This window comes from Callorhinus ursinus, unplaced genomic scaffold (assembly GCF_003265705.2).
Source record: "Callorhinus ursinus isolate GAN/ISIS: 27379988/994484 unplaced genomic scaffold, GSC_fseal_2.0 scaffold25, whole genome shotgun sequence".
In the NCBI taxonomy this organism is placed as follows: Eukaryota; Metazoa; Chordata; class Mammalia; order Carnivora; family Otariidae; genus Callorhinus; species Callorhinus ursinus.
The window spans coordinates 39,992,574-40,007,896 of NW_027397087.1; the positions used below are offsets into that span (position 1 = coordinate 39,992,574).

General features: G+C 42.1%; 1 protein-coding gene across 20 annotated transcripts in view; it reads left to right on the forward strand.

The window, feature by feature from the left end:
- Positions 1 to 15,323, forward strand: part of PEAK1 (pseudopodium enriched atypical kinase 1) — a 361,282-nt gene that overhangs the window by 271,528 nt on the left and 74,431 nt on the right. For all 20 annotated transcript variants that reach the window (XM_073877414.1, XM_073877413.1, XM_073877408.1 and 17 more), the window contains one exon: positions 10,967 to 14,241. In XM_073877414.1, coding sequence (XP_073733515.1) covers positions 11,084 to 14,241 — 3,158 coding nt within the window. In that variant the 5' untranslated portion in view covers positions 10,967 to 11,083. The remainder of the gene's footprint in view (positions 1 to 10,966; positions 14,242 to 15,323) is intronic.

Here is a 15,323-nt window from a genome sequence, read left to right on the forward strand (position 1 = left end):
AAAAATAAAGGTTGATACAATGAAGGGATGGAATATGACTGTAAAGATGAAAATTATAAAAAATTTTATAAAAGGAATTGATAAGTTGTTTGAAAAAAGGAAAGAGGATTTAAAAAAAGCGGGGGGAGAGAATGTGATTCAGCTGGAAACTAGAACATGGCCTTACACTAGAGATTTAGGGTATATTTTGATCTGTTAGAAGAAACTGTATCCCAAAATTTTAAAGAGAGAACAACTTATATATATATATGCATATATATATATGCCAAAAATAAAGGTACCTTAGTAGGTAGAAGGGATAGAATATGACTATAAAAATGTTTTTTAAAAAAGGGATTGATAAGATGTTGGCTGAAAAAGAGAAAGAAAAATTGAAAAGAAAGCAATAAAAAATTAACTCTGAAAGACTAAAGAATCATGGTAAAAAAGCCATGAATTCTATGGGCAGTATTCCCCTAGAGCTGGAGTTTTGCCACTCTCATTGATCGGTAAACTTGGTCTTGCCTGGCGGTTCTTGCTGATCTTCTGGGGGAGGGGCCTGTTGCTGTGGTTCCCAAATGTCTTTGCTGGAGGCGGAATTGCCCCGCCCTTGTTGGTCCCGGCTAAGTAATCTGCTCGGGTTTGCTCTCCGGAGCTTTTGTTCCCTGCAAGCTTTCCATACGGTGTTGGAGGATGAGAGTGAAAATGTCGGCCTCCCAATCTCCGCCCCCAGAGGAGCCGAGAACTCGCGGCCCCGCTCCTCAGTGCGCCCCCAGAGAAAAGCAGTCACTCCTGTCTCCCTGGTCTCTGGCCGCACTCCGTGCTCACCGGGCCTGTGACCGAGCGTTTGTATCTCTGGCACCGGACCCCGTGTGGAGCCTCCAAACCCAGCAGATCCCTGCGGTGCGCTCCTGCGCCGCTCCTCCCAGGGGAGGAAGGAGAGTCTCCCTGGCTCTGCCGCTTGTTGGGTCCCTGCTGGAGGAGCAGTGGCCCGACTGTGCTGCGGATCAACGGTTTATGGCCACCCCGAGCTGAGAGCCCGCGCTTCGGCTCCGTGTCTGCAGCCGGCTTCCCCGCTCCAATACCTGGGAGCTCTGCCGCACTCAGGCACCCCCGGTCTTTCTGTGACCCCGAGGGTCCTGAGACCGCACTGTCCCGGGAGGGTTCCACCCCCCACTTAGCCACTGGAGCGACGTCCCTCAGCGGAGCCGACTTCTAAAAGTTCCGATTTTGTGCTCCACGGCTCTAGCACGTGCTAGCAGTGGCCGACAAAGTCCCCCTCCCCCGCCGCCTATCCTTCCGAATCGCCTGGGATTCACTTCTCCCACGTCCTGCCTTCCAGTAAGTGGTCGCTTCTCTGTTCAGAGAGTTGTTGCTACTCTCTTCTTCGATCTCCTGTTGAGTTCATAGGTGTTCAGAATGGTTTGAACCCTATTCAGCTGAATTCCTGGGACCAGACGAAATCCAGGTCTCCTACTCCTCTGCCATCTTGCTCTGCCCTCACCCTGTGTCTTTTGATTGGGGCATTTAGCTCATTTACATTCAGAGTAACTATTGAAAGATATGAATTTAGTGCCATTGTATTGCCTGTAAGGTGACTGTTACTGTATATTGTTTATGTTCCTTTCTGGTCTACGTTACTTTGGTGGGGAAGACGAACCATGAGAGACGATGGACTCTGAGAAACAAACTGAGGGTTCTAGAGGGGAGGGGGTGGGGGGATGGGTTAGCCCGGTGATGGGTATTACAGAGCGCATGTACTGAATGGAGCACTGGGTGTTATACACAAACAGTGAATCATAGGACACTACATCAAAAACTTCCACTTTCTCTTCTTTTTCTTACCTTTGAATCTTGCACTGTCCTCTTGCCCCCTGTTTCTTATTCCCTTGTTTTGTTTTAAGGATTTTATATTTTTTTTAAGTAATCTCTACACCCAACGTGGGGCTTGAGCTTATAACCCTGAGATCAAGAGGTGCATGCTCTACTCACTGAGCCAGCCAGGTGCCCCTTTATTCCCTTGTTCGATACCAGAAATCACCTATTTTTTCACATCTCAGTTAGCCTAGAGTCCAGCTTTCTTCACTTGACAGTTGGCTCTGTGATTGCGGTCTGTGGAGAGGAAGAACACAGCAAGGCAACTTTTAGCAGCATCTCACCGTTTACTCTCAATAAGATACTTCAGAAGCCCTGCTAATTGGTGTGGCTCCTGAGAGACCATGCTTAATTTGCCTCAAAATATTCACCCTGAAGCACAAAAAGCACAACTTTGGGGCAGCCATAGCTAATTGTATATGCCTGTTTGTTTACTCCTAGCTTGCTTTGCTGTAAGCACATGGACCTTACCCACCTCAGAGCTGAGCTGGGACCATGTGGGTGTGCCTACTTCTGAGGCTTCTTTGCTCAAGGCAGAATTCCACTGTGGTGGGCAGTGCTGCTGCTGAGTGGACTGCCTTTTAGGTACCACCGAGCTTATGTCTAAAGCAGCCTCCAGATGCCCCAGAGAGCCGAGCTACTGTTTATGCATACTTGCATTCATTCACCCATTCATCCATCCTGACTGTCGCTTACTAACTGTGTGACCCCGGGCAAGTCTCAGTTTCTTCGTTAGTACAATGAAGCTCATGATAGTATTTCCCATCGTACGTTTTTTAGGAGAATCAAGAGTTTTCATACGTAAACTGCTTCAAGTGGTACCTGGCACTTCGTAGTAAATGCTAGCTAAAATTATTATCATTCAGCAAGCATTTATTTAGTATCTAGTATATTCTAAGCAATCCAAGAGATATAGAAGTGAAAAAGACACAGCCTTGCCTTCTAGGGACTTAGATAACTACCATACAACATGGTACTTAGGAAGTCAGGTAAAGCTTCATCACACAGGTAAAATTTGAACTGGGTCTTAAAGGATAAATAGTTTTGCCAAATGAAACAGCATTAGAGGAAATACATTCCAAGCAGAGGGAGCAGCTTATGAACAGAATAAAACTGCAAAACACTGTGGAGTCCTTGGCTATTATTAGATAACATTTTAACCTCCTCTCTGATATATACCTTCTTAAGTAGGGGGTCTGAGGTCAGTTCAGTGTACATTTTGGAACTTATAATCTTATAACGGTAATTATTATTATTTAACTGGTTCATCAAAGAGTTTGAGCTTAAAAAATGAGTTGGGAGCTAAGCAGTGGCACTTCACAGTGGTGCATTTGCTGATGCAAGGCTCTTGTCCGGAGATGGCTACCATGTGACAGGAACCAGTAAATGGTTAGAAAAAGCTTGCTGTTAGAATAATTGGAAGTGGATGGGCTTCCTCCTTGCAACAGAGCTTTAGTTAAGTTTTCCAAATTAAGCAGGTTTTACTTTGCTTTCTTCTTTAAACAGGAGAACCTTGTCTTAAGATCTTGCCTACTGTTGTGATAGCAAAAAACTGTGGTTTTTTTTCTACAAAGGGGTGGGGAGGCGGTCAGATCTCAAATTAGGAAGGTTCCTTTTACTCATGGAATTTCCATTCGTGTTCCAAATTAAAGCTATGTTTTATCTCCTACAAAGCCTTCCTGCAGCTTTGCTTTCACTTCCTCTCTCCACCCTTTTAGTCATATACTGAAGGATTTGGCAGCTGCTTAAGGTATCGGGTCAGCATTTTTCACCATGGAAGAAGGAAAGGTTGGGAACAATGACGTGGGGATATTTGTCACATTTTCCTTTCCTTTTTTATGTAAGTAACCCACATGTTCCATTACAACAGCCTAATGAGAACCTGGACTTGTAAATTTTACCCTCGTATCCTGGAGATGGACTAACGTGTGGGATGACATATAGGCGATAGCTCCTCACTGCAAGTGTCCTGAAAGCCCATGTACAGCACTGAGGATTCTTGACTCTGTCTCTATGGCAATGTGACAGATTTTATGAAGAAAGATAATGGCCTCCGGGAGTCATAGGATTGGGGAAGGAGTTTAGCAGTGCATTCCCCATCCTCCTTTATTATTAACAGATTCTCCTTGGGTGTCTTTAGGAAATGCTCTATATGTGGTATTTAATATACCACCTACACAGTCTCCCCCCTTCACTGACTTGGAAATTACATCTGGCTTGAGGAGCTCCAGCTCTGTCTGTAGGCCTGTTTATTCCAAGATTGAAATCCAGTGTGGATTTAGTTTTTTGTATCAAATCTGCTTGAAACTGTTGGACTTGAAGCAAACTAATTATTGTCATTGTATAGCAGTAAAGAGAGTGAAAAACAGTAATAGGTTCTTAAAAAGCTGTCATGACTTGAAGTGAAATAGGCTACTCTTCAGTAGCTTCATCTGTAGCCTGAAGGGCTTTGGCCTTGAAAACTGTCAAATACAAAATCGGATTTTAGATCATGGAATCTCCGTTAGCTTCCACGGGCAGCTTCAGCCTTTCAGCTCTCTCATCGACCACTCCATCTGTAGGGTTTGCTTTGAGATTGTAAGGAATATGGAAGCAAAGGGGTTTTTCTTATCAAACACTCCATTGGGGGACTCCATATCAGACCTGTCTTGGCAAATAAATAGAAGACACCAGGCTAGACTGTCATATTTCCTTACATGCCTCAGGAGGCACCTATTTTATTTCTCAAGCATAACTTTGGCGACTCGAGTTTCCCAACGTAGGGGTATAGTGTTGAGCAGGCAAAGCTGCTAGTTACTGAGTGCCATTGAAGTTATTTCACAAAGGCAAGAAAGCCCGAGAATTGCTCCTTGGATGGAGCTACATCTAATCTGGTAGAGCTTCTCTTTCTAAGAGCCTGTTACAAGTTAAAATCGTTTTGACAGTGTCTTTAAGTGCACATCTTTGTCTCCAAACATAATTAGTGTTGACAAATGAAGCCCTCATAGTTAAGGCTTTGTGGCTTAGACAGCAGCTCCATCTGGTGCTTGCTGAAGGTGTTTGCTTGCTTCGTCTCTTGGTTTTCACAGCAGCATGAATACAGATGTACACAGACTTTGTAAAGGACTGTCAAATCCAAAGTCTCCATTTTAGTGATGGCTTTCTGTTGCACACAGCACTGACATAAGCTAATTGTGTTCCTGGTGAATCCCATTTGTCTGTCCTGTTGATAATGTGATAGCTGCTAATCAACAGCCATCTCTTGACTGAATTAACTTACTAGCACTCAACATGGGGAATTATTTTGACTATTTATCTACTAGGCTTGGAAAAAGAAAATATACTGTACTACTTTAAAAGAGAAAATTGAATCCCTCTCTGATCAGTGGTGGATTTAACTTTTAGTTAACAAGCTATCAGGCCAGGATGCCTTATTCTTTTATATTTAATGCCATAGGTGCTAAGTAGACAGGGAATGTCTTTTTAAAAAAAATTCTTGGTGACTGACATGAACTGCCCCAAACTATTGATAGAAGTTACTTCCAAGTAATAGGATTACATGTGATTTCTATTTTCTTTTACGCTTTTCTGATTTTTCACAGTGAGCATATATAACAAAAGAAAAAATCTCATGTAACAAAAGAAAAAATAATTTAAAACAAACATATGGTAGGTTGCTGTAGCCTTGAGTCTCAGTTCTTTCTCAGATCTTTTGTCGTTCACCTGTAGCCTTTTGGGGGGCCTTCAGCTTTCCTCAGCCATAAAACAGAAAGATTTAAATGGAGCCTGCCCAGTTTTAACATTCTTGGGTTTGGGATTATCTACCTTTTTCCTGTCTCTCCAGCCTCACACTCTTCTGTGTCTTTCTCCAATATTAATATTCATCGTGATCTCATTTTTGTCATCTTAAACTAAGGAAATCCTTTCTGGACAACAACACCACCCCCACCCCCACTTCTACCTGGCTCTTTCTTCCACTTCCCACCTAAACTTCAAAAAGTTATCTACATCAAAAACTAATGATGTAATGTATGGTGATTAACATAACATAATAAAATTTTTTTAAAAAGTTACCTACAATTACTCACTCTATCTTCTCACTCTGCAGCTGACCACAGTCTCCTTTCCATCCCCACTGCTACACCACATTAGTTAAAGCTAAAGTCACCAATGAGCCCATGTTGTCAAGTCCAGTGGGCACATTTAGGTCCTCATTCCTCATTAACTGTCAGCAGCATTTGAAATAGTTGGCTTCTCCCCCCTTAATGAAATCTCCTCATCTGGCTTCTGTATCATCACCATTATGACTGTTATTTTTGAGTTTTCTGTAGGGGTTCTTCTCTTCTCCCTGGTTTACCCACCAAGACCACCTCCTAGCTCACTCTGGTTTCTTTTTAGCCTAGATATTCCTACAGTAATTCCCAAACAGATAAGAACAGCAGAATTCCTTTCTGTATTCCAGACTTCTGAATTCAACTGCTTCCTCTATTATATGCTAACCTATTCCCTAAAAGTTACACCTCCTCCAACATTGTCTATCTCAGTAAATGACCCCACAAATCATTTAAATACATAACCCCAAAATCTCAACATCTATTACTCTCTCCAGAATCTAGTCATTCATGCATCTACGTTTCTCTTCCTTCCCTGATGCCACATTCTAATTCAGATGCTCATCACACCTCATTTTGCCCACAGCAGCCCTTTGGACAGTCTCCTGGCTTCCTGTCCTGTTCTCCCCAGTTTATTCTCCATACAGCAGCCAGAGCTGTCTTTTATTTTTGAGTCAGATGTATTAAGGTTTGATTTATATACAGTAATAAATCTCTTTTTAGTGTAGAATTCTATGAATTCTGACAAATACATGTAGTCATCTAGCCACCACCACACAACATTTGAATTGTTCCAGTTTTTGCCTATAAACCTTTGTGTACATGCTTTAGTGTAAACATAACTTTTCATTTATCTTGGGTAAATACCAAGAGGTGAGCCTGCTGGGTCCTGTGGGCTTACGTTTAACTTTATAAGAAACTGCCAATCTGTTTTCCAAAGTGGTTGTGCCATCTGCATTCCCACCAGCACCTTAGGAATTTCTGTTGTACCACATCTTCCCTAGTATCAGTTTTCCTGTTTGTTTTCATTTTAACCATTCTGGTGGATGCATAGAGGTAGCTCATTGCAGTTCTAATGTGCCTTCTGTAATGCTAAGGATATTTAGCATCTTTCACATGTTTATATGCAATCCATATACCTTTGGTGAAGTGTCTGCTCAAACCTTTTGCCTATTTTTTATAAGATTTGTTTTCTTTTTATTGAATTTTGGAAGTTCTTCATATATTCTGGATACAAAGTCCTTTGTCAGATACGTACTTTTGCAAAAAAGTCTCATCTGTAGGTTGTCTTTTCATTCTCTTATCAGTATCTTTGACAGAGCAAACATTTTTAATTTTGATAAAATCCAAATTGTCATTTTTTTAATGGATTGTGCTTTTTGTGTTGTATCTGAGAACTTGGACTAACTCAAGTTCACAAAGATTTTCTCCTGTTTTTTCCTCCTAAAAGTACTATAGCTTTACACTTTATACTTAGATCTCTGATCCATTTTGAGTTAATTTTTGTGTACGAGGTGTGAGGTATGAATTGAGTTTTACTTTGTTGCCTATGGATATCCATTTGTTCTAGCACATTTGTTGGATACTCACTGCTGTAGGCAAGTATCAGTTGCCTATATTTGTATTGTCCTATTTCTGGATTCTATTCTGTTCTGTGTCTGTTTTGATCTATATCAGAGATCAGCAGACTTTTTCTGTAAAGAACTAGATAGTAAATATTTTAGGTTTTGCAGGCCAAAAGGCAAAATTGAAGGTATTGTGTAAGTACTTATATAATAAGAGAAAACAAATTTCCATGAATTTTTCAAACAAAATTCAAAATGTAATAATTGAGTACAGTTTTCTGAAATGCAGCTCTACTAATCCAAAGAATGGAACTCTTTTTTGGGAGAGGGATAATATTTTGCTTAACTAGGTTGCTAAGTTAGTGCTTCCTCTCAGACTTTATTATAAAATTCATTTATTAATGTGAAATTTGCCATATTTTTATCTTTGAAAAATGTTTTTTTTCACATGGGTGATACCTGTAGCAGTAGAAATGCTGGTCTGTACAGTGCTTGAAAAGCACTGGGAAGTGATGCGTGTGCCACCACATGCAGTCTGTCCGAACCACTCAGCTCTGCATCGTAGCACAAAGCCACCACAGACAATATGGAGACAAATGAGCCTGGCTATGTTCCAGTAGAGCTTTATTTATGGGCACTCTATTTGGAATTCCATATAATTTTCACTTGTCACCAAATACCATTCTTTTGAATTTTGTCATCACTTAAAATGTTTAAAAGCATCCTTAGCTTTGGGACATATAAAAACAGGGGACAGGCTAGATTCAGCCTCCAGGCTGGTATTTGCTTGCTCCACGTCCCCCATTTATGTTTCTGTCCTTTGCCAATACCCTCTTGTCAGGATTACTGTAGCTTTATGCTAAGTCTTGAAGTCAGGTAAGGGGGGCATCCTCCAGCTTTGTTCTTTTTTGAAATTGCTTTGGCTATTCTAGTTCCTTTGCCTTTCTGAATACATTTTAGAATTAGCTTGTTGATTTCTACAAAAAAAAATCCTGCTTGGATTTTGTTAGAATTATGTTGAATCTACAGAGCAATCTGGGAGAGATTGACACTTTAAGAATACTGAGAGATCTTGGTATCTCCATTTGTTTAAGTCTTTGATACCTTTTTATCAGTGTTTTATAGTTTTCTGCATAGAGATTGTAGATTTTGCACATATTTTATTAGATTTATACCTAAGTATTGCATGTTTTTTTGGTTAAAGCTGTCTTTTTAAAATGCAAATTGGATCATGTTGTTTCCCCTATTTAAAACCCTTCAGTGGCTTCCCACTCCTCTTTGGATAAACCCTGTAATCTTTAAAAGCCTAAATGGCCCTGCATGATTTGGACCCTGCTCTCCCTTTCAACCTAATTTTATGCCTTTCTTCCCCTTGCTCAAAACGTTCCAATCTCAGACTAGCAGGAAATGGTTTTATCAACTAAGGAATAGCTTTTAGAATATCAGAAAGACTAAATAAATGTTTTCAAACAAACACTTGAAAAATATATTTTAACCATGTTGAAAAGAAGCATTTGATGATCTCCAGCAAAGAATGGACTTAGGTTTTGGCCAGGTTGTTGTGCTCTCTTGTGTGGAACACTTTGATCTTTAAGTCTGTACTTCTTCCACTGAGGCAGAGTACTTTATGAATATTATTCACAAGGGACTTAGCTCTGTGTGTGCAGGTGTATGCATGCACACCTGCGAGCTAAAGAAAATATTCTTTCTTCTTTATACATGTGCTGAAGCTCAGCAAAAAGACTGCATTTCTGACCAAACCAAGGATCCTGTTGCTGTCCTTGTACATGAATAAAGTTAAACTCTTCAGCCATTAAAATAGTTCTTACATGTACATGCCCACTGCCAACTTTATTATAATATCCAAATTAGAAATGTAACACTGTAGTGATGTTCTGTGGGAAAGTCTGCAGCTGTGTGCCTAAGACAAAAGAGAAAGTCATAAGATTCGTTTTTTTAAATAAACCAGCACATTTAGTCAACCAGTATTTATTCAGCTCCTTATGCTAGACATATTGAGATGAATAAGATATAGCCCAGACCTTGAAGAAGCTCAGAAATTTGTGGGGAGACAATTAAAAATGAAAGTGCTTCTTCATGGAGGTTATGTCTAAGTGGCTTTGATAGTACCAAGGAGAAACAAGTAGCCCAGTGGGATTTACAGTGTAAGACTAGTTGATTGTTAAGACATAAGGCTAGAAGGGAGGCAAGGACCATATCATGAAAACCTAAGGGGCTTATATCCCATCCTGTAACTCAGAGGTTCCAACACCTTAATGCACATAGAACTTGTTAAAAAAAAACAAACAAACCTGGAGAACTTATTAAAAAATCAGATTCCTAGCTCTTCCCTCGGAGATTGACTAGGTGGGTCTAGGGTGCTTCCCTGAGCGGTTCTTATTTAGCTGGCAACCCCTAGTCTGCACACTGACATTTGGGAGTCAGTGCATTAGATAAGATTGAGCCACAGAATAGTTAAGCTAGGTAGTAAGTTGATCATATTAGCATTTTAGAAAGGAAAAATTTGATAGTAGTACAGAGAACAATAGAATCGCCTGAGAATCTCATTAAATATGAATTCTGATCCAGTAGATCTAGGGTTGTACCTGAGATACTGCATTTCTAACAAGGTCCCAAACGAGGCTGATATTTCTTGTCTGAGGACCACACTTTGAGTAGCAAATGTAAAGAGATTGGATTGGAATGGGCTGGGACTGCAGGCATGAAGACCATTAATTAGCCTATTGCAGGAATCTAGGCAAAGGATGGTGAGTCTCTGAACTACTTGCGGGGGCCGGTAATGGCAAGAAAGAGTTCCAATGAAGTGTAATAGATCAAATTGGCAAGACTAATTTAAGGAGTTAGATACGGAGTTAGAAGTGAGGGAAGAGGTGTCAGTAATTGAGCTTAGCTATGTAAGTAGAGGATAGTGACAATAACTGAAGTAGGGTAAAGGCAGAGGAAGGAGGTGGCCTGGGGAGTAGAGGGGAGGGCTGGTTAGAGTAGAAAAGTTTCCCAGAGTTGAGAAAAGGGTTTAGCCAAAGGATTCATTTTGAATGCATCGAGATTGAGGAGTCTATGAGATACCCAAAATCAAAAAGGTAGGTAGAAGAAGAAGAACCTTCAGTGGACTAAGAAGTGTCATACAGGTTGGTAGATATTAAAAAGAGCAGTTTCGGAGTCACTCCCAGAGGGCAAGGTCACAGTATCATTGCCACATAGACATCAAGGGAAAGATTATATATAGTTCAATGAGGGGGTACAAAATTACGGCTGCAAAACAAACTTTCCAAAATGCTGCTTGGCTAAAGGGAGTTCAAAAAGTGCCCAAATTAGTTTCTCCCTCAATTTTTTAATATAAGGAAAAGTTGAGGAGTGGAGCCAGTTGTTGTTAAGTCATCATGATATGCCTTATAGTGCCTTGTCCATTTAGATTTTCTTTTCCGCCCCCCACAGATTGACCACACTTACAAGAGCTGCTGTGATGCCTAGGGGAGGTGAAGACTGATGGATGAAAGTTTTACCATGCACTGAAAGGGAAGCATTGTCTGTGAAGGTCCTTTTTTTTTAAAAATGTCTGCTTGTAACACCTTTACTGAACACGTTTGGAAACCTGGTGAATGCAAGAACTGCTTCAAACCTAAAAGCTTGCACCAGCTACCCCCAGACCCTGAGAAGGCACCCATCACCCATGGCAATGTGAAAACGAATGCCAATCACAGTAACAACCACCGCATGAGGAACACTGGAAATTTCCGTCCTCCTGTGGCTAAAAAACCCACTATAGCTGTGAAGCCCACTATGATGGTGGCAGATGGGCAAAGTGTATGTGGTGAACTTAGTATCCAAGAACACTGTGAGAACAAACCTGTCGTCATAGGATGGAACCGAAACAGGACGGCCTTGAATCAGAAACCACTTAATAACAATAATGAAGATGACATTGAAGGATTTAGCCATGTTCCTAAGCCTTATGGCAATAATGATAGTGCCAAGAAGATATCAAATAACAATAATGGACTAACTGATGTGTTAAAGGAGATAGCAGGCTTGGATACCACCCCTCAGGTAAGAGGAAGTGAAACAAACTCCAGAGAAATGTTCTTAGGAAGAATAAATGATTGCTATAAAAGATCACTGGAAAGAAAGCTTCCACCAAGCTGCATGATGGGCGGGATAAAGGACACTCAAGGCAAGCATGTGATTCTGAGTGGGAGCACAGAAGTGATCAGTAATGAAGGGGGCCGGTTCTGTTACCCAGAGTTCTCTAGTGGTGAGGAGAGTGAAGAAGATGTACTTTTCAGTAACATGGCGGAGGAGCATGAGAGCTGGGATGAGAGTGATGAAGAGCTCTTGGCCATGGAGATTCGCATGAGAGGGCAACCCCGCTTTGCTAACTTCAGGGCAAATACTTTGTCTCCTGTTCGATTCTTTGTGGACAAAAAATGGAATACGGTCCCCCTGCGAAATAAGTCTCTGCAGAGAATCTGTGCTGTAGACTATGATGACAGCTATGATGAAATCCTGAATGGCTATGAAGAAAACTCTGCGGCCTCCTGTGGACCAGGAAGCATTCAGAGCATGGCGTCATCTGACTCTACGTCACCAGGTTCTTCTTTAACAGAAGAATCACGTTCTGAGACAGCCAGTAGTTTATCCCAGAAGATCTGTAATGGGGGAATATCTCCTGGTAACCCGGGAGATTCTAAGGACATGAAGGAAAGGGAGCCCAATTGTGAAAATCTCTCTGGTAATAATCAGGAAAAGGACTCCTCACAGGCACCTAAAAGCTCAATAAAAGTTCCAGAAACACACAAAGCAGTCCTTGCTCTCCGATTAGAAGAGAAGGATGGCAAGATTGCTGTACAGACTGAAAAGCATGAAAGTAAAGCCTCTACCGATATCGCTGGGCAAGCAGTGACCATAAACCTCGTCCCTGTAGAAGAGCAAGCAAAGCCTTACCGAGTTGTCAATCTGGAACAGCCGTTGTGCAAGCCATATACTATTGTGGACGTGTCGGCAGCCATGGCCAGTGAGCACCTCGAGGGCCCTGTTAACAGCCCCAAGACAAAAATCTCATCTTCTACTCCAAACTCTCCGGTGACATCGCCCGCACTCACATCACCCACACTGACATCAGGACAAATAAGTGCCCATTTCCAAAACTCCAGTGCAATACGATACCAGGAAGTATGGACTTCCAGTACCAGCCCACGACAAAAGGTACCCAAGGTGGAATTGATTAGCGGTGGGACTGGGCCAAATATCCCTCCGAGGAAAAACTGTCACAAATCAGCACCTACTTCACCAACAACTACAAATATTTCCTCTAAAACTATCCCCGTGAAGTCACCCAATTTGTCCGAGATAAAATTTAATAGTTATAACAATGCTGGTATGCCACCTTTTCCAATTATCATTCATGACGAGCCGACTTATGCTCGGAGTTCCAAAAATGCCATCAAAGTCCCCATTGTCATCAATCCAAATGCATATGACAATCTAGCCATTTACAAAAGTTTTCTCGGAACAAGTGGAGAACTCTCAGTGAAGGAAAAAACCACAAGTATAATAAGCCATACTTATGAAGAAATCGAAACTGAAAGCAAAGCATCTGATAACACCACTGGCAAACCTGCTGAATGTCCCCAAGCCAAAGGGTTTTCCAACAGCACAGAGCGTAAAAGGGGCTCAGTGGCTCAGAAGGTTCAGGAGTTTAACAGCTGTCTTAACAGAGGTCAGTCTTCACCACAGAAAAGCTATAGTTCTAGCCACAGCTCCCCAACAAAGATCCAGAGAACCACTCAAGAACCTGTGGCCAAAACAGAAGGCCCTCAGGCATCTCAGATGGTGAGCAACGGCAGCAGCACCAGGGAGAAAGCGAGCACAGTGCTTTCTCAGATTGTGGCTTCCATCCACCCGCCACAGTCTCCTCCAGAAATGCCCCAGTCTGGCCCAAAAGCATGCAGTGTGGAAGAGCTATATGCAGTTCCTCCAGATGCCGATGCTGCTAAGAGTACACCTAAGAGTACACCAGTCCGACCCAAATCTCTCTTCACATCTCAGCCCAGTGGTGAAGCCGAAACCCCTCAGGCCACAGAAAGCCCTACTGTCAAAGTACGGAAAGATCCGCTCGCAAAGCCAGGCACGACCCCTCTCTCCAAATTCGTGGCTAACCCCCAGAGTGAGCCACCACCTCCCTTTCCCCCACCTCGTTCTACTTCCTCCCCTTATCATGCAAGCAACCTTCTGCAGAGGCATTTCACCAACTGGACCAAGCCAACCAGTCCCACCAGGTCAACGGAAGCTGAATCGGTTTTGCACTCTGAAGGCAGTAGGCGGGCCGCTGATGCAAAACCTAAGCGCTGGATATCATTTAAAAGCTTCTTCCGCCGCCGGAAAACAGATGAGGAGGATGACAAAGAGAAAGACCGAGAGAAAGGGAAACTGGTGGGCCTGGATGGCACAGTCATCCACATGCTGCCGCCTCCTCCAGTCCAGCGCCATCACTGGTTCACGGAGGCAAAAGGAGAGTCCAGTGAGAAGCCAGCCATCGTCTTTATGTACAGGTGTGATCCCACCCAAAGCCAGCTCAGTGTGGATCAGAAGGCCAGAGCAGACCAGGCAGCAGTCAGAGAGAAGGACGGCACAGAGGATGGGTTACTGCTGGACTCAGAGAAGAAGAAAAGGAGTCATTCTTCTCCATCACAGGTTCCTAAAAAAATTTTCAGGTATGTAAAATAGAATGGCAGAGTATGGGAATTTTTTAACACATTTTTAGGTGCTAAGGTTTTTACATCTTTAAGATAACATAAGAGCCATTTCTGTTTATAAGTAGCACTCAGTGGCCATCATCTATCTTTGTAACTGCATTCCAAGATTAGAGTATTATTAAAGTGATCTTATTGTACCAAACAAGGTTTATGGCCCTGGAGCTTTAGCTAAAGTAGCCTGCTGCATTCTGGTGAATGCAAAGGGGCTTGAACATAGAAAAGCAAATCCGTAATACCTTAATAGCAATAAATAATACATTGCTTGGAAATGCTATGATAGTGTGAGGAAGAAACAGGATCAAATGAATAAATGGTGGCACTCTTCTTACCCTCACTGTAGATAGAATAAAGTTCCTTAAGTGATTCGTTTTGGTTTTCACCGAGGCGTTAGCTCTATATGTGTTACTTTGTTTTGAGGGAATATTTGGGTTTTTATTGCTGTCTCTGTCTTCTTTCCAAGTATAGTGGAAAATGGGGGTGGGGGGGCTGCGGTGGAGACAGGGTCCAGCAGTCGATAGTTATCTAACACATGGGCGCTAGAGGAGAAGTGAGATTGAGACCCAGCCAGTAGCAGGATCCTGAGGACAGCCAGCCAGCGCACACCCACCCACACCCACTCAGTTCTCTAGCTGGCCGTTTCCTTTCATTATTAAATGACTCTTCGTGATCACCTACCCGGTGTAAAGTGCATTCCCAGGATCTATCTCCCATCCTTACAGCAGCCCTACAAATCGTTTGTATTCTTCAGATGAGGGAACCGAAGATGAGAGAAGTTAAGAATTAAGCAGATTCACGTAGCTCATCATGTCAGAGCCAGAATTCAAACTTGGTCTGTCTGACTCTAAAGCTTGTATTCTTCCTACAGTGTTGCATTACAAACACAAGAGCAAAGGAGATTTTTATATTTTCACTTGTAATCATTCACATAAACATTTATGTTTAGGAAGCTTAAGGTTTTTTGTTTCTCATTTGTATTGTAAGCAAAATTAACAAACTGCCAATAAAAACAAGAACTATTATCCCAAGTCTGTAACAAATGG